The sequence below is a fragment of the Phyllostomus hastatus genome, unplaced genomic scaffold, assembly GCF_019186645.2.
Source record: "Phyllostomus hastatus isolate PE091 unplaced genomic scaffold, TTU_PhHast_1.1 phas_contig_34, whole genome shotgun sequence".
Taxonomy (NCBI): domain Eukaryota; kingdom Metazoa; phylum Chordata; class Mammalia; order Chiroptera; family Phyllostomidae; genus Phyllostomus; species Phyllostomus hastatus.
In genome coordinates, this window is record NW_025333857.1 from 23,081,408 (window position 1) to 23,107,648 (window position 26,241).

A 26,241-nucleotide genomic window follows, 5' to 3' on the forward strand; every position below is an offset into this window, starting at 1 on the left:
TTCCATGAAACATTCAAAGATATGAAAAGCAAGGACCTACAACCAAGGCTACTTTACCCAGCAAAGATATCATTTAGATGGACAGGCAGATAAAGAGCATCCCAGACAAGAAAAGGCTAACGGAGTTGGTTACAAAACCAGTATTACAACAAATGTTAAAAGGCTTCCTTTAAGAAAAAGAAAACAAACAAACAAACAAAAAAAACAACCAGGGATATAGTTCAAAAAAAACCCAAAAGGCAAAAAATACGTATATATCAACAAACACTTTAAATTGCAAATGGTTTAAAAGCTCTAATCAAAGACAGAGGGTAGATAAATGGATAAGAAAACAAGACCCATATATATGCAGTCTTCAACAGACCCACCTCATAATGAAATATACACACAGACTAAAAGTAAAGGGATGGGAAAAGATAAGTCTTGCAAAGGGAAAAAGAGCAGGGGTAGCAATACTTATTTCTGATAAAATAAACTTTAAAACCAAGGCTAAAGTAAGAGACAAAGAAGGGCAATACAAAATGATAAAGAGAACAATCCAACAAGAGGACACAACCCTAGTGAACATTTATGCACCCAGCAAAGGATCACCTATATATGTGAAACACATCTTCGTGGACATAAAAAGAGAGAATGATACAAATGCAGTGATAGTAAGGGATTTTTAACAGCCATTGACTTCAATGGATAGATCTTTCAGACAGAAAAACAACAAGGAAACAGTGGCCTTAGATAACACTCAAGATGAAATGGATTTAATTATCTCTAGTGCATTTCATCGCAAAGCAGCAAAATATACATTCTTTTCAAAGGCCATATGAAATGTTTTCTAGGATGCACTACATGTTAGGAAACAAAACAAGTCTCAATAAATTTAGGAAGATTGAAATCATATCAAGCATCTTCTCTGACCATAATATTCTGAAACTAGAAATTAGTAACAAGAAAAAACCAAACAAACAAAAAACACACAAAGACATGGAAGCTAAGTAACACATTATTAAACAATGAATGGGTAAACAACAAGATCAAGGAAGAATTCAAAAGATAACTTAAAACAAATAAAAAGGAGAACACAAATATCCAAAATCTGTGGGAGACTGAGAAAGCAGTCCTAAGAGGGAAATTCATAGTATTGAAGGCTCATCTACAGAAACAAGGAAAAGCTCAAAAACAATCTAACTTTACACTTAAGGGAAATGGAAAAAAAGTAACAAACAAAGCTCAAAGTGAGTGGAACTACAGAAATAATAAAGATCATAGCAGAAATAAACAAAATAGTATAAAAAAATAAAAAATATCAATGAATCCAAGAGCTTGTTTTCTGAAAAGATAAAGAGAATGACAAACCTTTAACTCAACTGATCAAGGAAAAAAGAAAAAGGACACAAATAACTAAAATCAGAAATGAAAGAGAAGAAATAACAACTGACACCAAAGAAATACAAAGGACTGTAAGAAAATATGAACAGCAATATGCCAACAAATTGGACAACCCAGACAAAATGGATAAATTCCCAGAAACATACAACATTGCTAAACTACACCAGGAAGAATCAGAGAATCTGAATACACAGATCACACCTAGTGAAACGGAAGCAGTAATCAAAAGAATCCCAACAAACAAAATCCCTCAAATGGATGGCTTCATGGGTAAATTTTACCAAACATTCTAAGAACTGATAAAATCTCTCTTCTCAAAGTAGTTCAAAAAATTCAAGAGTTAGACTTCTAAGGTCATTTTACAAGGCCAGCATTATCCTAATTCCAAAACCAGATAAAGAGACTACAAAAAAATAAAATTATAGATCAATATACCTGATGAACATAGATGCTAAAATCCTCAACAATTTAGCAAACTGAATAGAGCTATGCATCAAAAAGATCATACACCATGATCAAGTGGGATTTATTCCAGGATTGCAACACTGGTATAACATTTGCAAATCAATAAATATGATTCACCACATAAACAAAATGAAGGATAAAAACAACATGATCATATCAATAAATGCAGAAAGGGCATTTGATAAAATCCAGCACCCATTTATGATAAAAAAACTCTCAGTTAAGTGGGAACAGAGAAAACATACCTAAGCATAATAAAGGCCATATATGACAAACTCACTGCCAGCATCATACTCAAAGGGCAAAAACTGCAGGCATTCCCCTTAAGATTGGGAACAAGACAGATGTCCACTTTCACCTCTCTTACTCAACATAGTACTAGAAGTCCTAGACACAGCAATCAGACAAGAAGAAGAGACAAAATGCATGCAAACTGGAAAGGAAGTAGTAAAACCATCTTTACTTGCAGATGACATGATACTGTACATAGAGAATCCCAAAGATTCCACCAAGAACTACTAGAGCTGATAAATTCAGCAAAGTAGCAGGATGCAAAATTAATATCTAGAAACCAGCTGCATTTTTATATGTCAATAACAAACTAACAGAAAGGGAGATCAAGGAAGCAATCCCATTCATAGCTGCTTCAAAAAGAATAAAATACCTAGGAATAAATCTAACCAAGGATGTAAAAGACCTGTATTTGGAAAATTATAAGACACTGAAGAAGGAAATTGAAGAAGATACAAATAAATGGAAACACATACCATGTTCATGGATAGGAGAAATTAACATCATTAAAATCCATACTACCCAAAGCAATTTATAGATTCAACACAATTCCTATCAAGATTCCAATATTGTATTTCACAGAACTAGACAAATATTTCAAACATTTATAGGGAATCACAAAAGGCCCTACATAGCAACAGTGATCCTGAGAGAGAAGAATAAAGCTGAAGGAATCGTGCTGCCTACTATCAAACTGTAGTATAAGCCCTTAGTATTCAGAACAGCTTGGTACTGGCATAAAAACAGACACATGATCAATGGAACAGAACTGAGAACCCAGAAATAAACCCACACCTTTACAGTCAATTAATTTTTGACAGAGGAAGCAAGCACATACAATGGGCTAAAGATAGTTTATTCAATAAATGGTGTTGGGACAACTGAACAGATACATGCAGAAAAATGAAACTAGACCACCTTCTTACTCCCCACACATGAATAAATTCAAAATGATTCAAAGACTTAAATGTTAGAACTGAAACCATAAAAATCCTAGGAGAAAACATAGGCAGCAATATCTCAGACATTGCTCATAGGAGTATTTTATCAAATATATCTCCCCAGGTAAGGGAAACAGAAGAAAAAATAAACAAATGGGACTATATCAAACTAAAACGTTTTTGTGTGACAAAGGAAATAATTCACAACATAAAAAGCCAATCCAGAGAATAGGAGAACATATTCCCCAATATATCTGTTAAGGGGTTAAAATCCAAAATTTATTAAGTACTTACGAAATTCAACACCAAAAAAACCCCCAAACAACCCAACTGAAAAATAGGCAAAGGACCTGAATAGACACTTCTCCACAGAGGACAAACAGATGGCCAATAGACGTACGAAAAGATGCTCAACATCATTAATCATCAGAGAAATGCAAAGTAAAACGACAATGAGGTATCACATCACACCTGTCAGAATGGCTATCATCAATAAATCAATAAACAAGTGTTGGTGAAGATGAGGAGAAAGAGGAATCATTCTGCACTGTTGGTGGGAATGTAGACTGGTGTAGTCACTATGGAAAGCAGTATGGAGATACCTTGAAAATTTAAAAATAGAGCTGGCTTTTGACCCAGCAATCCCACTTCTGGGAATATATCTGAAGAAACCCAACCCACTAATTCAAAAGAACATAAGCACCCCTAATTTCATTGCAGCATTATTTACAATCGCCAAGATATGGGAGCTGCCCAAGTGTCCACCAAAAGATAAGTGGATAAAACAACTATGGGGTATTTACACAATGAAATACTACTTAGCCTTAAAAAAGAGGAAAATTTTACCCTTTGTGACAGTATGAATGGAGCTGGAAAATATTATGCTAAGTGAAATAAGCCAGTCAGAGAAAGAAAAACACCATATGATTTCACTCACATGTGGAGTCTAATGAACAAACTAAACTAACAAGCAAAATAGAGACAGACCCACAGACGGAGAGCAGGATGATGGCTGGGGTGGGGAGGCAGAGGTTAGGGGGTAAAGGGGTTGAGCAAAAAGGAAAAAGGACTCACGGACATGGACAGCAACAGTGTGATGATTGCTGGGGGAGAGTAAAGAGGACTAAAAGGTAATAGAAAAAAATGCAATAAAAAATTTTTAAAGTAAAGACAGTGTCAGTTAATAACTAAATAGATGGTATTGACTTCTACTTAATACACTTGCAAACAATAATCTAAGTTCACTCTATTACCAAAATAATTTGAACTCCATGATCAAATAGGAACATAACTGTTAATTTGTGACCCAATATCATCTGGGAGGTGTCACCAATGTATATGCTATATCCTGGTGTGTTCGCATTTGGGGTTGGTGAAGGTGAGAGATAATGTAACAGGGCTTGTACACAGGCAGTTCCCTGTTGACTATTTGCCTCTCAGTGCCAGCTATATATTTCAGAAATTTTATATAGAACACTATGCTTACAAGTATGCTACAGAAAGGGTCAGCTCTGGAAAATGTAAGGCCTTTATGAAAAATGCATGGTTATACGACACTCACAGTGACAATATCTCATTTTGATGTCAAAATGAGATTAGAGCAAGGAAAGATTTAAAAGTTTGAAACCTAGCATCAGAGATATTAGTGTACCATTTTCATTTAAAAAGGAATAGAATGGTCAATTATGAATGATGACATTCTGATACTCTACTATGATGTGCAGCAACAGTGATACCTGACCATGTACTTATGAAAAGATATAAGGAATTTTCGTTATGTTTGTAGTTTCTCTTAAATGAAAGTTTGTTTAGCCTACTCTGAGATATAGAAGTGTTGTCACTAATATCCAGAGTTCAGAGCTTAACATTCATGGGGAAGCCAGCTAAGACCATTGGAGACATTTCCTAATACTCCCACCCTCGGGCACACACAGGCACCAGCAAGCTGCATTAATTTCATTAATTCCATGCTGCATCAATTCCCTTAGCCCTCTTCCCATGAAGAGTACTAACTCTCATGACAGTGAGACCGTACATAACAATTCACTTCACCTGAACCAGTGTTTTCAAATATTTTCAGGGACCTTCTTATTTACAGGGATCTATGTGGAAGCTGAAAATACTGAAGTCTTGCTGGAACACAGCTCTGCTCTAAGAACAAAATGTTCTTTGCCTGGAAAGGCATGAAACCTACAATACAAACTTGGACCGAAATTTAAAAACAATTCTTAACATTGACAATGAATTTTAACACAATATACTAATGTCTAGAATAACAAATGTAATACCTGAATGTGACAGCTGTTATTATTAATTTATTTAGTCACTGTTTAGTTCAACAACTATTTATTATACACTTACTACAAACCAGGCTCTGTACTGAGAGCTATGTACGTACCAGTAATTTAAACAGACATGGTCCTTGTTTTTAAGAAGTCTGAAGCTTAGTGGATGTTATATATCAAACTGAGATAAGTTATGACAGACTTCAGGTTAAAATGGAAAAATTGGAGTTTAATTTCTTCTTTAAGCACTTCTTCATTAATGTCTATTGCACTTTTATAAAAAATTATTTTCTTCTTTACCCCTCCCTTCCTGTTTTATTTCTTTGGAAAAACAAACTATGTCCCAGTTTAACATGATATTGGGAACAGTGATCTAAAATCTGTGAAAGTATTTTTTAGGTCTAAGCACATTTATAGCAAAATCTCATTGCAGAAGGAACCACTATTTTATCTAGTATTTTCTAGTCTTTCTCTAAAGGTATAGAAATTATAATGTTTGAATTAAATTTTTGAAGATCTATATAATACACATTTCCAAAATATTCCTGATATTAAGTAGATCCACAAATGAGCTGTCTGAAAGGCTTTCTTGAAGTTCAGAATACTAAAAGAAATAATTAAATAGATTTTCCCCTTCTGTCGTGCAATTTTGAGAAAGGTAAGTCAAAGAACAGAAAGGAACCACATTTTTTTTGAGTAACTACTATGTGTAAGGAGCTGCACTATGATGATTATAAATCTTTTCTCATTTAATACTTGTCACAATTCATTAATTATGTTGTATGGATTTCACCCCATGGTGCCTCGCAAAACACAGATATTAACTCAAAATGGATCACAATTCTAAATGTAACACCTAAAACTATAAACTCTCGAAGAGAATATAAGAGAAAATCTTTGTGATTTTGAGTTAGGCAAACATTTCTTAAGTAATAAACTAACACCATGATTTATGAAGTAGCTATTGATAAACTGGGCTTCATCAAAATTTACAACTTTTGCTCTTCAGGCACTATTGAGTGAAAACAAGATACAAACTAGAAGAAAATATTTATAAATCATATCTTAAAAAAGGATTCAAATACAGAATATAAAACAAATTCTTGCAGCGCAATTAAAAAATCAGTGAAATAGCCTCGGCTGGTGTGGCTCAGTGAATTGAGTGCAGACCTGAGAACCAAAGTCACTGGTCTGATTCCCAGTCAGGGCACATGCCTGGGTTGCAGGCCAGGTCCCCAGTTGGGAGTGTGAGAGAGTCAACCGATATATCAATCAGTTTCTCTCCCTCTCTTCCTCCCTTCCCCTCTCTCTAAAAATAAATAAATAAAATCTTTAAAAAAAATCAGTGAAATATTTTAGTAGGCTTTTCAACAAAGATAATGTAAAAATGGCTAATAAGCACATGAAAAGATGCTCAAAACCATTAATTATAAGCAAAACAAAAATTTAAATCACACTGAGATATGACTCCACACCCACTAGAATAGTATTATCCAAAAGACTGAGAATATCAGGTGTTGGCGAACATGTAGAGTAACTAAAACCTCACATATTACTGGTGGGAATACAGAATGGTAAAGCAACTTTTGAAGAGTATGGCAGATTCCAATAAAACTAAACATCATCTAACATACAACTCAGTAATCTCACTCCTAGATATTTATCTCACAGAAATGAAAACACCTGTCCACACAAAGGCTTCAAAGCAAATTTTCATAGCAGCATTACTCACAATAGCCCAAAACAAAAAATAATCCAATGTTCATCAACTGGTGAATGGATAAATTGTTATATTCACAAAATTAAGTATTACTTGAACTCGGAGAAAAAAAATACAAAACATCCAACAAAAGATTTGTACACAGAATATATAAAGGATCCTTACAAGTCAGTAACCCAGCTCAACTCCTTCCCATCATGATTACTTGATCTGTGAACTTATTTTCAATAACCTTCACTGGATCTTTCTCTTATAAAATCTTTTAGATCAGCTCCTGGTGGGAGATAAGGTAAGAAACATCAGTAAAAAAGAACGCAAATGGGCTGGAATGGGGCAAGAATTCCCAAAGCTGAGGAGTCCCCACTGACAAGAGGTCTCTTGGTCAACCTGGTCTCTGCCACTGTAATAGACTGTCTCCGTGGCTACTAGACTTGAAAACCCAAGAGATTCCCAGGATCCCATGGCACAGAATATTTCTGAGAACTCTCTCTCTCCTGCCTGGGAATCAAACCAGTGACCTTTTGCTATGTGGAACATCCAACCATCTGAGCCACACTGGTCAGGGCCAACATTTTTCTTAGTCTTTCAAACCACTTGGGTATTTTATTTTGCCTCTGTAACACCTCGACTACTCCTACACCTATGCTTACACAACTTTGGATTCTCTATGGTGCCTAGAAGTGATGAACACATAAACCAAAAAAAAGTATCACTGAGTATTTCCAAACACAGGATAGATTTGGTTCATGTGGACTGTCACCTTTGGATTTAAGCTCTGCACTGAAAAGAAACGATGAGTTCCTGGAAATTAGTCACATTGTCTGCAGGTTCAATACTGTTATTTTGATTTTTTAGATAGAAGATGAGATGGTACACCTTGAATCCCCTTTCAAAGAATACATTAGGAACCTTTCTCCTGGGAATAAGTTCCCTAAACCAATCACCTTGATATAATTACCAAAAGAAATACTTACACAAGTAAGAGAAATACTGTCAAGTGAGGAAGGTATATATTTGAAGAAAAATATAACTGACAGTGTGTCTTTAGGGCGACTAGTTAATCTCCTGCATGGGACATCAGAACAGGAGGAATGATGTACTTTTCTTCATACAATCACCAGTGCTAAATGGAAATTGTCAGTGAAGACAGCTACAGAACCATGGTCATTAAGACACATACAATTTATAAAAAAGAAAGGGAGTCCAACTCAAATAAGGGCTTCAATAATTCTTTAGTATGCCCCAGGCTTTAATGCAAAAACCTACACAAGAATTACACAAAAGGGAATAAAATCCCAGGGCCTAACCTGAGATAGTTCATGAAGGATGCAAGGTTTAGAGAATTGATGAATCAGATGAACTCTGACCTTAGTTAGAAGCCCCTGCCCAACAACTGTGGGTTTAGTTTTCAAAGATACAACCAGACTCTATGCCTCTGAAAGGCCCTGAGGTTCTTTGATGATTTTTTCTTAGTAAACTGCTAGTAAAGATAGTAATTCTATTCCCTTTGGTGGGTATATTCTTTCTATATAAATATCCATCAATTACATTGTTTAAATTCAATCAATCCCATATAAATTACATTTATAAACGTAATGTGTTTTATAAATATTGCACTGCTTTATGTTATTTGTTTTTTGAAGATGTTTGAAATACTTAAGAGAATTTGAACAACTGAACGAATGTCTGGTTTATTCGAGTTACGGACATTAAGTACTTAGAAAATTGTGACATTTGTAAGAATTGTATATATTAAATCTGTAATCATAGTTAAGATGTCCAAGGAAATTTGATTACTTAAATGTGAAATGATTAGGATTTGATCTGTCAAATTTATACATTTTTATAAACATTAATAAAGGAACAAATGAGTTTGTTCTTATTTTTGTGTAAAATTTTTAGATACAGTAATAAAATAAAATTTGTCAGCTGAAGTTAAAGGCTTAGAAAAGTAAACTTTAAATTGAACATTGATTAAAATCAAAGTAATAATTGATATTCTTCAGCATGTATAAAAGGCTTCCCAAGATGAAGTAAGCATCAGTGGGAATTTGGTGAACCCTTCACCTGACAGACTCTCAGGTCCGTCCTCAGTCAGGAAGGAGAAGCTAGGGCACCACTCCTGAGCAGTTAAGTGCCATGTAGGCCATACCTCAAGAATTTTCAACCAACAAAGTTTTTGGAGCCTCATCTGGCAAATTCCCATTGATCCAGAAAAACCATGGTGGGACCTTAGGGGGTTAAGGAGGGTGGTTAGGGACATTAATCTGGCGTCAACGTAACAGATGATGTGGGATGAGGTGTGATTTCCATCTGACTTGAAAATGCAGGGTACCTCAAAACTAGAAGCCAAGAGGAATCTAAAAATGCTTCCCAGGATCCTACAGTATAAATTGCTTCTGTGAACAACATTTTTCTTAGTTTCTCAATCCTGCCCTACTTGGATATTTTCTTTTGCCTCCAGAACATCCAGAGTCACCCCTACACCTACTAGCCAAGTGTAAACAATAAGCTAACACAGTGAAATCTCACACATATAGGCCCCCGTTTAATCTAACAAGTGGAAACAAAGTTCTGAGGACACGCCTTCTAACCAAGTTTCATCAGAACAGAAAACACAGCATAAACTAAATGGAGAGGACAAAGGAAAAGGGAGTTCCACCAACTAAAGTTAATATCATAAAAAAAATTATATTGAGCCCACTATGTGTTAGGCATTTATCTCATTTAGTACTTCCAATAATCCTAGAAGGTGGAAATATTAGTCCTTCCTTAGTGGGGAAAAAACCTGAGGCTCAAAAGTTTAAACAATTTGCTGAAAAAATTGAGAAAAAAATTAGCTCTAAGAACTTCAGTTTATACCATACAGCGCCAAAAAACCAAAGGTCATGACAATATATCCCCAGAACCCTGAAGAGTATAGTTCTTATGCTTCTTTCACATTTCAACAGAGGCTGAAAAAATGTAGCAAGTCCTCATGGAAATTTCAGTGATGGACTCTTGCTGTCAAATTTCTAAATGGTCCTGTTTCTCTAGTCACATCCACTGGTGAATATTAAGTGCTCATCCTAGAACTATCCAGATCCTGTTGACCAAACTTCCTCCCTTGAAATGAGCCCTAAGCTTGGACAAAAGGAAGCAGTCATCACTCTAGTGTCAACATGGACATGCTCCAGGATGCCAGGTTTAGCAGAGATTAAAAGCATGCTCTGGAATCTCTGTGCTCGTTGAGTTATCTCAGGTGGGTACTTTCATTCCCATCAAAATAGTAGGAGACAAAAAAAATTCATCAGGAAGTGTGTGGCAATTTTATAGACTGACAGGTGGAGGTGTGTTGTAATACATCATTTATTACTGCCCTTGAAAGCTACAGATTACATGCTGAGTTTAACTGGACTGATACACATATTCTGCAGGTGTATTGTTGAGAGGAAAGTTTTTGGACATTTTTCTTGCTATCACAGAAATAAAGTACCTAGGTATGAATATAAATATCCTGGTAGTCTAAAGAATGTTTCTCCCTACAGCTTCAAATACTCTCTCTGGTCACATAACCCTAAAATAGGCATTTTAATGTTTGGCAAACTCATTTTAAAACATGGATAGGCCAGCCTGCAATAAAGGTTCTCTTCTATGGGTTTATAAAGTGATATGTAATCAGTGATTCTAAAAATAAGGAAATGTAACTTTCTTTACTTAAGCATTAGGTCTCATAAGAGAAGATATTTATGCCATAGATAAATAGTTTTGGATGATTAAACTTCATATTCCAAATTTGATTTTCATAGTTAAAAAAATGAAAATTGTGCCAGTTGGTAAGTACTCGCAGACTAGAGGAGCTCATTCTTCAATAGCCATAATACTGACTTCAAGTGCATTTGAAGAAAGAACCTTCCCAGCTGCACTCACACCTGATAAGCACACTGTGTGGATTAGAGAGTTTTCAAACAGAAGGAAAAAAGTCATTTTCTGCCACCAGTTTCAGATGCCATGGGTATATCATCTAATGAAAACAAGACTTCTCTGAGTTATGTAAAATGCATTTAGTGTTTCCACCAAATAATTATTCTGCCACGATCTGCAAGATACTGAGACAGAAACACATCTGATTATATTATTCTTACTGCCTGATGAAACTCAACATTGGGGTACCAAGCTGGGCCCCCACCTCCCAGAAGACAGTTCTGTATAGATGAATATCAAAAATGATGATGCAATTATATATACATTATATCATATAGGGGAGTCAATATAATTTACATGTAAACATATTTATAATATATTTAATTATACTCATCCAATATGTCTTAAAATGTAACATCAAATTCCCCTATCTCAAATGGAAGTCTAGGTGACATACATCAAAGGCATTGAATCATGTAGCTTTCATTAACTGCAGTGAGAAACACAGGCCCAAATCAACCTTTGATAATCCTTTACATTTTAAAAGCTTGCCTTAAAATACTATGACTTCACCTTGTGGGAAGATAGATGATGACCAGCACAAAGTACACGGCTAATGGACTGAATCTACAGAGTGCTACAAACCAACCATAACAATGTGGTCACTGTTTTATAAAAAAGGAAATTACACTCTGCCACAGAGTTAGAGCTTCTGGTACCACCAGGCAAAGAGTCTTCTAAATGCCTCAGGAGAATGTATTTGTGATGGTTAAATATATGTGTCAACTTGAATGATGTTTTAGTCCAACATTATTCTGGGTGAGTTAGTAAGAGTATTTTGGATCAGTTTAATATTTGAATTGATAGAATGAGTAAAGCAGACTACCCTCCCCAATGTGAGTGGGCTCATCCAATGAATTGAAGGCTTGAATAGAACAAAAAGGGTAACTTCCTCCTCCCCTTGAAAGGGAATTCTTCCTGCCTAAGTGCCTTTAACCTGGGTGGGGGTCAGCTTTCTCCTGCCTTTGGACTCTAAATGCAAACATGGGCTCTTCCTGGGTCTCAAGCCTGCCTGCCTTCTGAAGGGGTGTCCAAACTTTTGGTGTCTCTGGGACACAACAGAAAGAAGAGCTGTCTTGGGCCACACAATAAATACACTGCAATATGTAATCACGTAAAAATCACATGTTTTAAGCAAATTTACAATTTTGTGTTGGGCAGCATTCATAGCCATCCTGAGTCACATGTAGCCTGTGGTCTGCAGGTTGGACACCTCTCAGAACTACACCATCAACCCTCTTGTTTCTCAGCCCTTCAGACTCAGATCAGAACAACAAATGTAGACCTTGTGACTTCGCAGTCTCCATAACCATATGAGCCAATAAGTCACACACACAATATATATAGAGAGAGAGAGATAGATAGATAAATTATATCAAATATTTTTTTAAATATTAAAGATTTTACTTATTTATTTTTAGAGAGGGAAGGGAGGAAGAAAGAGAGAGAGAGAAACATCAATGTGCGGTCACTGGGGGCCGTGGCCTGCAACCCAGGCATGTGCCCTGATTGGGAATTGAACCTGCGACACTTTGGTTCGCAGCCCACACTCAATCCACTGAGCTATGCCAGCCAGGGATTATATTAAAAATTTTAAACACACCCTAATGGTTTGTTTCTTACAGCATTCTGACTAATACAATATTATAACGAAAAAAACTTTCCCTATAGAGCCACCAGAGATGTCATGGGGACATCTAAGTCAGCACCAAGATAACAAAGAGCAAGAAGCCACAAAAGCCAACAAATGGTGATGCTATTAGAAAGTATGGAAAAAACCAACATGATTGAAACATTTCTTCTTGGTGTAAGAGGTCTGAAACAAGTAACCAAAAATGTCAGGGATGGGGTGGGGAGAGTACACGAGGGGGGACCCCAAAAAACTCAGAATTTATTTATAAAAAATTGTGTATTTATACTTCAAGTTTAAACTTCAGTCACCTTCAAAGTACTCTCCATTTGATGTAATACACCTATGAAGATGTTTTTCCACTGCTCAAAATGGTTTTTAAACTCATCAATTTTGATGCCTTTTAGTACTTCTGTTGTTTTTTGTTTCACCTCTTTCACATCAGCAACATTTTTGGAGAACCTTTTCATCCAGGGAAACAAAAAAAGTGGCCCAGGGCAAGATCCAGTGAATAGGGAGAGTGGGGCACAGAAGTCATGCCAGTTTTTATCAAAAATCGCTGAACACTCAGTGCCACACGGGCAGGTGTGCTCCTAAATCGCCCATGATGAAATGGGCAAATGTGTTGAGTCTTTCAAAAAAATGTAATGAAGCTAAACACAACAACAATGCCAGCTGGAACACTGATACAGATGGGTTCCTAGAATAGTCACCAAGCATGGGAAGTCTGTACTACCAGAGGCCTGCACTCCAGAAGATAATTCTGTTTTTTTGTGGGCCCCCCTTGTAGAGATAGGAAGGGCTGGATAAAAGAGAGAAGACCTGCTTGCAGATGACTATATTTTTCCCCTGAAGATATTACCATTCACACAAATTCAGGTAGGCTTCCCCTCATTCTATGGTCCTTCTGCCACTGCACATGCTGCCCTTCTCTCCAAGGCTAAGGCTATGACACATGCATGCACATACAGCCCCTTGAACCGTTCCTAAATATACTAAGTAATGCACATCAAGCTATAAAGAATTTTGCTTTTCCATTCTTGTTGATCTCATGACATGGTACTACTCCCGAACAATCTTATAACTTTTAGAGCCCGTATTCTCATTAACACCCACATACACTTAAAACCAAACTTGTTTTGGTTTACAGAGAGTAGGAACAGAAGGTGTCAAAGGAAAGGCTTGTGGAATTTCAAAAAACTTCCAGGGTCACAGACACCTCTTTTCCAATGTACAAGTTAAAGATATTCCAGGAAAGTTTAAAACTGCTGGGTGTGTAGAGGATTGTGAAGTGAAAGAGAATTTAGGATTCATTAACTACTAGCATGGGCAAAGTCCTATTTACTCAGGTTTGAGGATTAGTGCTCAAAGTCTTTTATCACACCCTCAACCACACTCCCCATCCAAGTTTTCTCTCCTTTTCCAGCTCCAAATGCACAAAAGGCGGTTGATCCTGAAATACATATGTACCTCAGCAAGGCTGGTGAAAGCCAAGGGACTTAGTCTCCCATATATTTCCAGACCTTTCATGGCCTTGTGAAACAATTCTCTTGCTTTCAATGTCCTTTTTCCCCAGGGTTTGAGAACTGATGTTCTAAAGCCAGACTCCGGGACTGAATACTCTTTCTGAGACTTATTAGCCATGTGTGACCCTGGGAAAGTTATTTACCTCTTTGTGATTCAGTTTCCCTAGAACTCAAATGTGAAAAAGAATAGTGCCTAGCACATACGGTTGTGAGGAAGAATTGAGTTCAAACACATCGGGTTCTGGAAGCAGTGCTGGCACGAGGTACATGTCAGTGTCAGCCTGACTAACCCTGTGGAGTCTCTTACTCATTCTTCTGGACCCAACAGGTCGTAAGTTGCATCTGGTTCATTTATAGTATTGATAACACTTACAGAAAGCACCCATTTACCAGCCTGCCTGCCCCATGGACTGAGCAGGAATCACAGCTTCTTTCTCCTTGTTTCGCTAGTACCCAGTGTGATGCTTGGCACACAGGTATTCAGTGACTTTAGACTGAGTGCTTAAAGGGGCAACCTATTCTAACAAGGAAAGCATGTTACCTAAAGCTTGCTGTTTATGAATGGCAATGGCAATGTAGCAAAGTGAAGCTCTAATTAGAATTTTGCAAAGAACAACAATGCACTCTATTGGTATATTATCAAATCCTGGGATGGTTAATTTACCTAAATTAATTTGCTTTAAAATCTTTTGAACAAGGTCATCTTTGTTTAAAAACTTGTGTCTCTTAACATAAAGAAGAAAGCATTATAAAGCCAACTAAATCAATGTTTCTTTGGCCCCAGGAGACCAAAGTTATAGAAATATTTACGAGCAATCTCTCATACACAATTATAATAACACACAATTATTATTATAAAAGAGTTATTAAGAAACATCTTTCTAACTACCAAGAGCAAGGCATCAACAGACTTAGAACAAGGCAGGAGTTACTTCCCTTAAACGCTAAGGAATAATACAATGACCACTAGACTAATCCTGACCCCAGTTCTCTGATTGATCTCGGTTTCAGAAAACTTCTGTGGAAAAGTGTCCTTTGAAACATCCTGTTAAAAACAGGCTCCTGAGACACATTCACTAGTGCCTCTAAATCATTCCCAAGGGTTCATTGAGGGGACAGAGGAAGGAGGAGACAGACAGGTAGACGAGGGACACACACGTTCCATTCCAGACCACAGTTAAGAAACTCAGTAAAAGTCACAGCCTCTTTTCTGTGTAATTTTTGTTACTCCCATATTAAATATCCATCAGATCACAGCTGTCACTGTCAGGTCAGATGAAAAAAGCCACAATCTTCAGTCAAGCATAAAGGAAAAAAAAGTAATAAAGGAATTCAAATATGCTAACTGTAACAAAAAAAACAGGTGAATCACCATTTTATGTTCCTGGCCACACACACTTCTTATTTAATTAAAAGAATTCAGGAAGATGAGTCTAAGTTTACTTAGCTGCTGTTTACAATCATGAAGGATCAGGAACCTAAGAGAAAATGGTATTTCTTCACAGTGGGCAAGAGCACACATGATGAAACAGTAAGTGAAATGAGTTACTTCAAAAGCCAGAAGAAAGACTCCTGAAAGGTTCAGCTGCTTTAGTTATACAAAAAATAAACTGGGGAAGAGGCACCCCAGGAACTTACCACAATATCCTCAGGGAATGTGTCTCTGCTAAAGGAGCCATCATCAAACATGACCTCATAGAAGGTTTGTGATGTTATGGCGATCACTCTGCAGCTATAGTACCGAGTGTTCCGATGCTTCGTGATGACAGTCTGCCCCACAGAGATGCCCTTCTCGCCAGCCTTGAACTTCTAAAAATGGGCAGAAAAAGAAGAGAGAAAAGAATGAGGAGAAAGAAAAGAGGAAAGGACAGAAAATAAAAGAAATATTTATTTAAAAAGCAATCATTGACTTGGTAATATATAGTTTTTTTAAATTTTTTAACTTTTTATCGGGGAATACTTTCAGAGTTAAAAGTTGTAAGAATATGAATGGTACAAAAAAAGCCATATATTCTTTTACCCTTTACCCAGCTTTAGCTATTGTTATCTATTGCTATTAACATTTACCATTTCCTTTTTTGCATATTATGTCTCTTTTATATATTCAAGTATACATAAAATTGTGTGTATATATAAACTAATATAAATATAAGCCCCTCACCACCAACCTTTTGAGCCTTACCAGAATTTTATTCCTAAATACATCAGTGTGTGTTTTCTAAGAGCAATTTTTTTACATAACCATAGTTATGTAATAGTTACAGTTACTAACTTTAGTATTTTTAACATTAATATGATCCTCTACAATGCATGTTCCAATTTTGCCAATTGAGCCAATAATGACCTTTAGGGTACCCCACACTTTGGTCCCCTACTCTCAAGTACAGGATCCAGTCTAGGGTCAGGTACTACATTTAGATGCCACATTTCTTTAGCTTAATCCTTTAAACTGAAACATTTTCAGAGCCTGTATTTGTCTTTTATGATTGTGAAATTATTCTTTTGAAATACAGTTCTCCCTCCCCTGCTTTTTGAATAGAACATTTGTCTGATGTTTCCTCATGATTAGATCCAGCTTGTACCTTCCAGGCCAGACCACTACATAGGTGACGCTGTGTTCTCAGGATATCACATCTGGAAGCACATGATTGTTTGTCTGCCTCTGAATGGTGATGTGAGTTTGGATCCTGGTCAAAGTATGGTCCAATTTCTCCACTTTATAATTACCCCTTTTCTTTTACAACTAATAAATAATCTGTGAGAAAAACTTTCACACCATTCAAAAATCCTTTTCTTACACACTTCTGCTTGGATTTAGCACCTGTTGACGAGTCTTCTGTGATCCAACATTTACTATGATGGTGGTGATGTGCTGCTTTTCCTTGCCCCAGCACTCCTTCCCTCCACATTTACTAGTTGGCACCTGTCATTCATTAAGCAAGAGGTGCCTACTCTCCCCACATCCATCCACCCATTATTAGTATGAACTTAATAATTCTCCCCCATAATTGTTTATAATTAATACTTAATTATTTTGGTGCTCAGATTATCCCAGATTTGGCCAATATACAAACCCTTTTCAAACTGTTTCCTGTGCTCTCAGACACCTTTTTCTTTCTTTTTTTTTTTTAAAAGAAGTTTCTTACTTCCTGACCTAACAAGATGTTGGCATCTCTATGGGGGACATGGTTTGTTTTAGAGGAGGATGATATTAGAGATGAACATGGAGGTACTTAGGTAGGCTTATTAGTAATTACCACAGAGATATCTTTGCTTCTTGACCCTTTGAAAAGACACAGCAAAAAAAAAAAAAATGCATGCATATGTGTGCACTTACACATACATGCCCACGAATACATGCATAAATACATGTATGTATATGTTAGAGATCTTAAGTTCACAGTGAAATCCCTATTCATCCCCAGAGGGTTCTTTCTCACCTCCCCGCATCTGTACTTGCATAACCCTTGTTTCTCAGTGAGAACCTTGCCTTCAAGAACATTGACCCACTTACTCATTTGTTCTGTCTTAAAATACACCTAGTTACTTTGTGAAGACTTATAGGAGAGCTGAATTAATAGTTTTAAACTATAAAATGTAAAAGTAATCCACAAGACAGATCATTCCATTTTTAAATGTTACATTAAGGATAAAGTTCCATTATCAAATTGTGTTAACAGCTGGAAAGTCATGATGGGTCACAGTGCTTCCCTAAGAACACAGTCCTGAGTTGTAGACTCCACTCCTTTGTTTGTTTGTTTCCACACCATTTTTCACACATGTCCATAGCCTCCTGGAACAGCATGGCTAGGTATACACACCATGCTATGAAAGCAGAAGACTGTGGGATTAGGCTTTCTTTTAAAAATGCTTGGCAGAGCTGCTGGCTCACAGTAAATACTCCAGAAATGTTAGTTTGTTGTATTTTGGGGTTTCTGTATTTTGTGTTTTTGATAAAGCTGCTGCTCTCCCTTCAGGAACTCCTGCAACCCCACTCCTGCCAGATGAGAGTCAGTAGTCAACATCTTATGTAGAAGGCTGCTCTCAAGCACTGGGTCCCTTTTACTCTCCAACTCCAAGTCTCATTCATGGATCTAATTCACTGGATGCCACAAGCTCTGACCCACTACAAAGGCACTGAATCAAGCACCTGGGAAGGTCCAGACCTTTGATAAATGGGCTCTGGAAGGCACAGTCTCACAGTCCCCAAGATACAACATCATTCTGACATGTCACTTATGCCTACAGAAAAAGCCAGGATTCACTAAATCCTAGTATTTTCCATCAGGGGAACTTAGATGTTACTGGGTTACAGTGTTGTCATTCAGAATCTTAGTTCTAGTAGAGGCCTTACATATTTTCCCCCTCTGAATTTAAAAAATGACTAAAACGTCTTACAGGGGACAAATAAGTGCTATGTTTGATCTTTTCCTTCTAAAACTGACGAACACATGCCCAGTAAATCATTAATTCACTGGCCTTCAACAGTCATTTGTGGCTAGCCAGTGGGCACAAAGCACTCCCCTGGTGTTGGAAACTCAAATATATAAAAACCATAAAAACTTGATTCCTGTTCTCTAGTACAGGCTCACAACGGTATGTGCCATGAAGTCATTTTATAGGTGACATGACAGAAGACTAGCGGGATATATTCCAGCATGTCATCTATTGCATGACTTTGTATTCATGGGCAGAATGAGGGGTGGAGGAAAATGAAGCACAGAGTGATGGGCATGAGCAAAGGCCCAGAGGCCAGAAACAGCCTGTTCTGTTCTAGGAACTGCAAGAGGTCCTGTTGCTGCGTGGGAGGTGAGGGGAGGACGTGGGAAGGAGGACAGGTCTTATGCCATCCTAAGGAATCTGGACATTATCCTGTGACCTTAAGGAAGCCACTGAGGTTTGGGTGCAGAAGAAAAACAAGCCATGTCTATATGGCTACAGGTGGAGAAGGGCCTGGTGGAGCTTACCACAATGGTCCAGGTGGGAGAGGAGGGCCTAGAATAGTGAGAAAGGAAAGACAGAAATGCTCATGATTTGGACAAGGAACAACTCCCAACAAACATGTTCCTAAGGTCTGCTACTTACAGAGTGAACTTGGCCATCTGGTTTCTCACATGCCTAACAAAAATAAAAGGATATTTTCCTCCTTGAAATCATTCCCCGGTGATAGCTGTATTGGTTGGGAAAATTTTCTGTGCCCTCACGTACAGTGAAGTGTGTAAACATTTTACCAAAGGATACAGTAGGAGACCTATAGTGGTTACAAGTACAAATATTGCACTTCACTATGATATTAGTTCCTTTCTGGATGTTATTAAAATTGGATTTACCATCTTAAGGAGACGGGGTGATTTGGATTTGAATTCTAAGCTCTGCTTCTTACTAACTAGGTGATCTTGGGGATGTTACTTAATCTTTATCAGCCTCAGTTTGCTCATCTGCAGAAGGGACAATACTTACATGAAAGGTCTGCTGTGAAATAGGATATATAAAATACCTAGACACATGGGCAGTTGGTTCTCAGCAAATGTCAAGTGGCTTCATTTTAGGAAATGAAGAACTACCCGGTTAACAAACCACACTACCCTCCTGTACTCAACAATTATCATGTCTGACTGCACAACACCCTGATTTCACATGACAAGGCTCAACCCAGTCCCAAATCATCGTTGTCCTGCCCTTTACCTCATCTACTTCTGACTTTAACTCTTGTCACAGCACATACTCATAGCTATGGTCCTGAGGAAGGAAGGCATAATGTGGTCTCCTCCCCTCACTGCCAAGGCTTCCAAAGTCTTTGTTTCTAACTTACTTAAAGGCCTGGCCTAATGTCACTTTCACAAACTTACCATGACAGGGCAAATCCATGGAACAGTGCCAAGACACATTTGTCTTTTTATCCACAGCATCTAGCAGGCTGTGTACAACACTGCTACTGAATAATGAATGAACGAACGATGAATCAATAAACAAAAAAATATGAATGAATGAATTATAAGGATGGGTACAAACACATTTTCAAAATGGGAGAGACTTTGATTCATTCAGTTTAGAAAACGGCAAAGAAAAACAAAAGGGAGTTTTAGGAAGATGTTCCTCTTTCTTGGGGTTGGGAGGCATGTATGTGGGTAGGAAAAGGGAATAAAGAAGATTTATGGTTAAATTCACAGGGTGTGAAAAATGGAAGCAGCCAGTCAGGGAAAAGAAAAGTGACACAGACTTGACAGAGAAAAGGTTGTCTCCAGACCACAACCATTTCCTTCCTGCTTAGGACATGAAATTTATGCAAACTGACTGATTGGAAAGATGGCCAGCACCAAAATTAAATATACAGTGTTCATCTAAATAAATATTTTCATAAATTTCAAGTATGAGCTCATGAGAAATACCAAGAAAAACATTTTTACAATGCTATTTTGATAGGATTTCTGATTTACTTATTGTAAGAAAAAATTTATTGATAAGTATACTCCATAGCTGATTATATATCTTCAAAATATTTCCTGTCAGAAAAGCCTGATGATATTAAGAATGTCATTTCTGATCACAGAAGACAGATGTTGTACAAGGAGGCTCCAACAAATTAAAGAAATGGCTAAAGAAATGGTTTAAAAGATATGGTTCAGGCTAAGGTTGTGAAAGTCAAATTTTCTTGCACTAAGCAGAAATGAACAGTGTTGTTTTGAATACAACTTTTTTTAAAGAAAGGCTAAAATCAGTTTGAGATGCTGGGTATGTGAAAAAAAAAAAAAAAAGAAAAAGATGTTAAGATAAGGTTCCACAAATTCCACAAAAGCATCAAAAAGTTCCTGAGAAACAATAACACACCTAGAGTTTCCAACACGAGTCCAAATACGTGAAAACTAAAATTTTCCCAATAATTCTGTGAGACAGTTATTTTCATTAAATAGATAAAGTCACTGAGGTACAAAGTCAAGTAACTTTCCCCAGGTCTTAGAGCTGGTGAGGGGCTGGTGGGGCCCAGAAACAGGTGCTCTCGCATCATGAGCACCTCAGCAGCATCAGCTAAGAGAATAAATGTGTAAAGAAATCAGAGGAGAAATAAAACCAACCAGGAAATGAGGCTGATAGAATTCAAGCGGTTGCCTAAAGAACTTATATTTTCTTTTTCTCTCTTGTTAAACTACGATTTATTGAGTAACTACCTCCTCTGTTCTACATACCGTCTAAGAAAATTCTCATATAAAAATTCATTTAATCTCCCCAGTAAGTCACTGCATTGAAATAACAACTGAGATTTGGGGCCTATCTAGTGATGAAAAATGCAGAAATAATTGTGTATGCTCTCCATTTTCAGATATGCATGCAGACAACATGTACGCACAGTGCAGTAAATTGCAAAAATACTTACTGATCTTCATTCCTCCGTTTCCACATCCTTTGTAATTTGACTTTGCAGCCCCTCTGTCAAGAACTGAAGTCTATTTCCTAACCTCTGAATCTGAGTTAGGCTTGCAGCTTAGCCTGCTTTGGCCAAAAGAATACAGCAGAAGTAACAGTGTGCTAATTCAAGACCTTTTGTTTAAAAGGTTTGTATACTTCTACTGTCTCTCCAGGGACCCTAGACTCTGTCATGTGAACAAACTAAAGTTACTCTGCTGGCATGTGAGACCACATTGACCAGAGCTGAGGTCCAAGACATGTAAGAGAATCCAGCCAAGAGAAGGCAAACTGTTCTGCAACTGACCACAGATGAATGAGGCAACAGCCTTGGAACAGAAGAACCACTCAGCTAAGCCCAGCCTAAATATGTCCAAGAGAATCATCAGCTAAAAAGCTGTCATTGTTCTAAGCCATTAAGTGCTGTGGTGCTCGCGCGCGCTCTCTCTCTCTCTCTCTCTCTCTCTCTCACACACACACACACACACACACACAAATGATATATAAAATAAAACTGGGAAAAAATATACTAACTTGTAAACAATGTATAACTCTGGGCAATGGAATTGTATTTCTTTGATTCTTTATGTATTTTTCTGTACTTTCCATTATGTATTCCTTTAATTTGCTGGAAACATTAAATGTAACACAAATACAAGAGTCCTTGCAAGTTTCTAATTCTAGTAACAACCAATCCACAGTTAGACCTACTTAACTAAGATGACGAAAAAAGCTGAGCCAAATTACTTATAAGAAAAGACCATCTTCAACATTTATCTTTCAATTCAGCAACTATGATATAACAAGGACTTGAGAAAATAAACACTTTGTAAAGTGGAATGATACATAAATTTTATTATAAAATTTCATCTAACTTTTATCACACATTTAGGCCAAATATGATATAACAAAAAAGGACATTTTTATTTTGTTCTTAATCACTACTCATTCCTAAGACCTGCTGTTTCAGTCAAATGAATAGATTTTATTCTTAGGTTTGGGGTTGTACTCATTTAAAAAAAAACCCTCATTAAGTCTTTTTGAGAATCATTACTCTATCTGTTCTCCCCATCAAACTAAGTCACTTCTAAAGGGCAACACCAATAATAAAATCCAATTGTTTAGATGTAAAAGGGTCTTCTCTCTACTGATACCATGTTGCCTTCAATCAGGGTGGGTTTAGAAATTTAAAAGGCCCTTATTACAAAGCTCTCCAACTTTCCAAAGACTCTAACCAATGCTGAAATAAACTGCCACACTTCAGAGAAAAGATGACTAATCCTCAATGATTACAACATGAGTATGGAAAAAAGATGTCCCTAAAACATGTACTGGTTCATCAAAGGCACACCAAGACCTAACAATCTGACTCCAAAATATTTAAAAGCCAGTGTTGACAACATGGGCTGAAAAATAAAATCATTCCTTACTTGTCAAGTACTCTACAGCAGTAACCTCTGAGACAGAGCCAAGAACCAACTGGCAAACAATGCACAGAGGAAAAGCAATGCAAGGGTGGACATGGAGCAAAAAAGTGGCATTTAAATAAGCAGTTACTGAGTGCTTACTACAAGCAAGGCACATGGCTAGGAGCTAAAGATTAAAATAAAATGAGAGCATCCATTCTCTCAAATAGCTCATAAGCAGAAGGGAAACAGACACAGCCTCAGGTATTAAGAGCACCCAGGTGGGGGCAGGTAGGGGCCCTCCAGAGAAGCCTTCACCACAGAGAACATCTGAACCAAGCCTGGAAGAGCTAGGAAGCCCACATGCACACAAGCCAGGAAGGCCATTTGAGAGTAGAGTGTTGGGTGTTGAAAACCCCTTTGGTTACTTTGTGAGCCTGTGAACCCCTACTCAGATTGATGTTTGTAAATGCATAAGATAAAGCACACAAGATTACAAAGGAACAAATTATACTGAAATAATATGGAAAAATAATTTGTGGTATAATACCTATGCTGCTGTAACAATGTATTAAGTACTAATATCTAGTGACAATGGCAACATGATGACTACTGCGGGCAGAGTCACAAAACTGCTATTGCCATCACTGCCCATACACAAAGCTGATAGGACTGTTCCTTTCCGACACTGTGTAGTGAAAGAAATTGTACTTCTTTTCTCACCCCTTGCCAGACAAATTTTTCTTGATACTAAGTTATAAAAAAGATTTTTATCATCTGGACTACTTAGAAGCATGGCAGTCAACCTTTTAACAACTGCCTTGTAAAATTCACAATGTTACCTATACAATGGTGCTTGTATGTACCATCTATAAAAGGACACAGGGAAATGAAACTCAAAGAAGACACCTCTGTGACAAGTTAATTTATAGAAGCTAAAATGGGTAATTCTGGGGTGACCTAAACTGACATAGGAATCTAACAAACACTGAGAATGGAATATGCACTGTGTTCTCAAATATCATTCCTCCCCAATAAGTTTCTGACAGAGCAGAGAGAGAAGTTAGTTCAAATATGACCTCTAAAGAGAGGGCTCAGAGGAAGAGAGTCCCGTGTGGTGGAAGGAAGGAAGATTCCTGTGTTTTAGCAAGACGAATCTTTTCTCATCTGAAACCTGGCAAGGCTGCCCTGTGTTCACACCTTGAAGGAGGGTCACCCAACATATGACAACATGCACCATGGGCAGAGATGTCATCTAGGGAAAATTCATGACTAGGTTATCCATCTGTATGTTACTAAAGAGTGTAAATCCAAATAAAACAGTGTATACAGAGGCTCACAGAGCAAGCAAGGCAAGAGAGCTGAAGAAACAAAGCCAAGTAACTTATCCAATAAACAGATGAAATAAAAAGCACATTTCCATTTACATCCCGTGACCCCTTCAACTTCTCCAACTTTATTATTTCTCCCTAATTTGTGTAAATTACTAACTGTGAGATATTATTATTGTAGTTTTTCAAGTATCCATCTTAAAATTCCTAGAGGGATTTGAGTAAATAAATTAATACAAACTCTTCTTCTTTTAACCAAACTAATGCAGCAGAAGTCATTTATCTAAACCTGCCCTATAATAATGAAAGCTTTCTTTGTAAAATTACCAGAGCTAGGTAAAAACTGCCCAGAAAAACTTAAAGCCCTGGGGTTTCATGAAGAAATAATTGCTCTCACAGACAAATGTACATGCAGACTCATAAAAATGTCACAAGTATTTAATTTTCTACATATCTGTTTGTTCACATGTACTTCTATTTCTCATGGGTTTTTAAGTACAAACATATAATACAGTGGTAAGCAGTTTCCCAGCAGATTTAAGGTCTTTTTCACTTTAACGTCTGTAGAAGCATAACTAATAAACTGTACAAGATACTGAGAAAAAAAAAACTAATTCTTTTCCATTTGAGTCATGAGCTCACCTCAGAGGAAGTGGTCTTGTTTGGGAGGTAAATGAAGAGAACTGGAATGGGAAGACCACTTATAGATGTTTCACTGTGTTAATGTAGGGAGCTGTCAACAGGTAAGCACCTTCTGCTTTCTATTCTGAAGACTAAGCAACTGACTGCATAAAAAGCAGAGAGGAAAGCTCACATCAGACTGGAGGAGCTGGAGGGACATGGCAGCATCCTACTGCTAAGACGGAAACTGATGTGAGCTCTTCCTAAGTCACGTTCAAGTTCATTGGTTGTTAAGAGAATAAGTGAGGCCCTAGATACCTGCCCCCAAAAGCTCTGACTTGGTTTTTGTATTTCAGGAACTTGTCAGTCTTCTTGTGTAGCAACAGTAAAATTTGGGGATAACTATAGCTTCAACAAAATCTCAATCATTCATACTGGGTTATGTACATGTACAGAAATTAACAAACTGATTCTGAAATATATGTGAAAATGCAAAAGCCCTAAAATACTCAAAGAAATCTTGAAAAAATGTGGAAGAAATTACAATTTGGGGGAAATGAGGAGGAAAAGCACTTGTTCAATTATAAGATAATACAACAATTATCTTTATCTATGATGAGACATCTTCAATAGAAGCAAGGGGCATAGGGTATTACTCTATGGTACTCTTGCCAATAATGATTTTTGAATCTCAATTATAGTTTATGAATGGAATTAAAAATAGACAAAATGTATGCAAAATTTTTTAAGGAAGGAAGCCCAAAGCAAAACAGACTAATTAAAAGTTTCAGTTTTTCTGTGCCACCAAGAAGGAAGCCCAAGTAAATAATGAAATCATGTATACAAAACAAAACCATAGTCTCAAGTTGGAAAAATGACTGTGAAAACAGTACAGTCTAAAGGAAAGGCCATGTGCTCTGGCTCCAATGACCTAGAAGTTCTATAACTTTTGATGATTATTGAACTTCTCTGAAGTGTCATTTCATCATCTAAAAAATGAATACAATCATAACATTGCCACATAAGGTTACTATGAGGCCCAAATGAGATAATGTACTATGTATAAAGCACTAAAAGCACTGTACAAATATTACCTATAATTATTATTTTTATTTATCTTATCTACTATCAGTGAAGGTGGATGGTCACCTTGAACAAAAGAGAAAATCAGGGTGGAACAGGCCATTTGTGGTTCTATAAAGACATACTACTTTACATGAGCATGACAGAGAGAAAGATTGCGACTGGGCAAGCACAAACTTTCTAGGTATCTTTCAA

The 26,241-nt window shown here is 37.0% G+C and overlaps 1 protein-coding gene across 3 annotated transcripts in view; it reads right to left on the reverse strand.

Annotated features, from left to right (window-relative positions):
* The window catches only part of KDM4C (lysine demethylase 4C), a 381,686-nt gene that overhangs the window by 24,233 nt on the left and 331,212 nt on the right, over positions 1-26,241 (reverse strand). For all 3 annotated transcript variants that reach the window (XM_045840410.1, XM_045840409.1, XM_045840411.1), the window contains one exon: positions 15,843-16,013. In XM_045840410.1, coding sequence (XP_045696366.1) covers positions 15,843-16,013 — 171 coding nt within the window. The remainder of the gene's footprint in view (positions 1-15,842; positions 16,014-26,241) is intronic.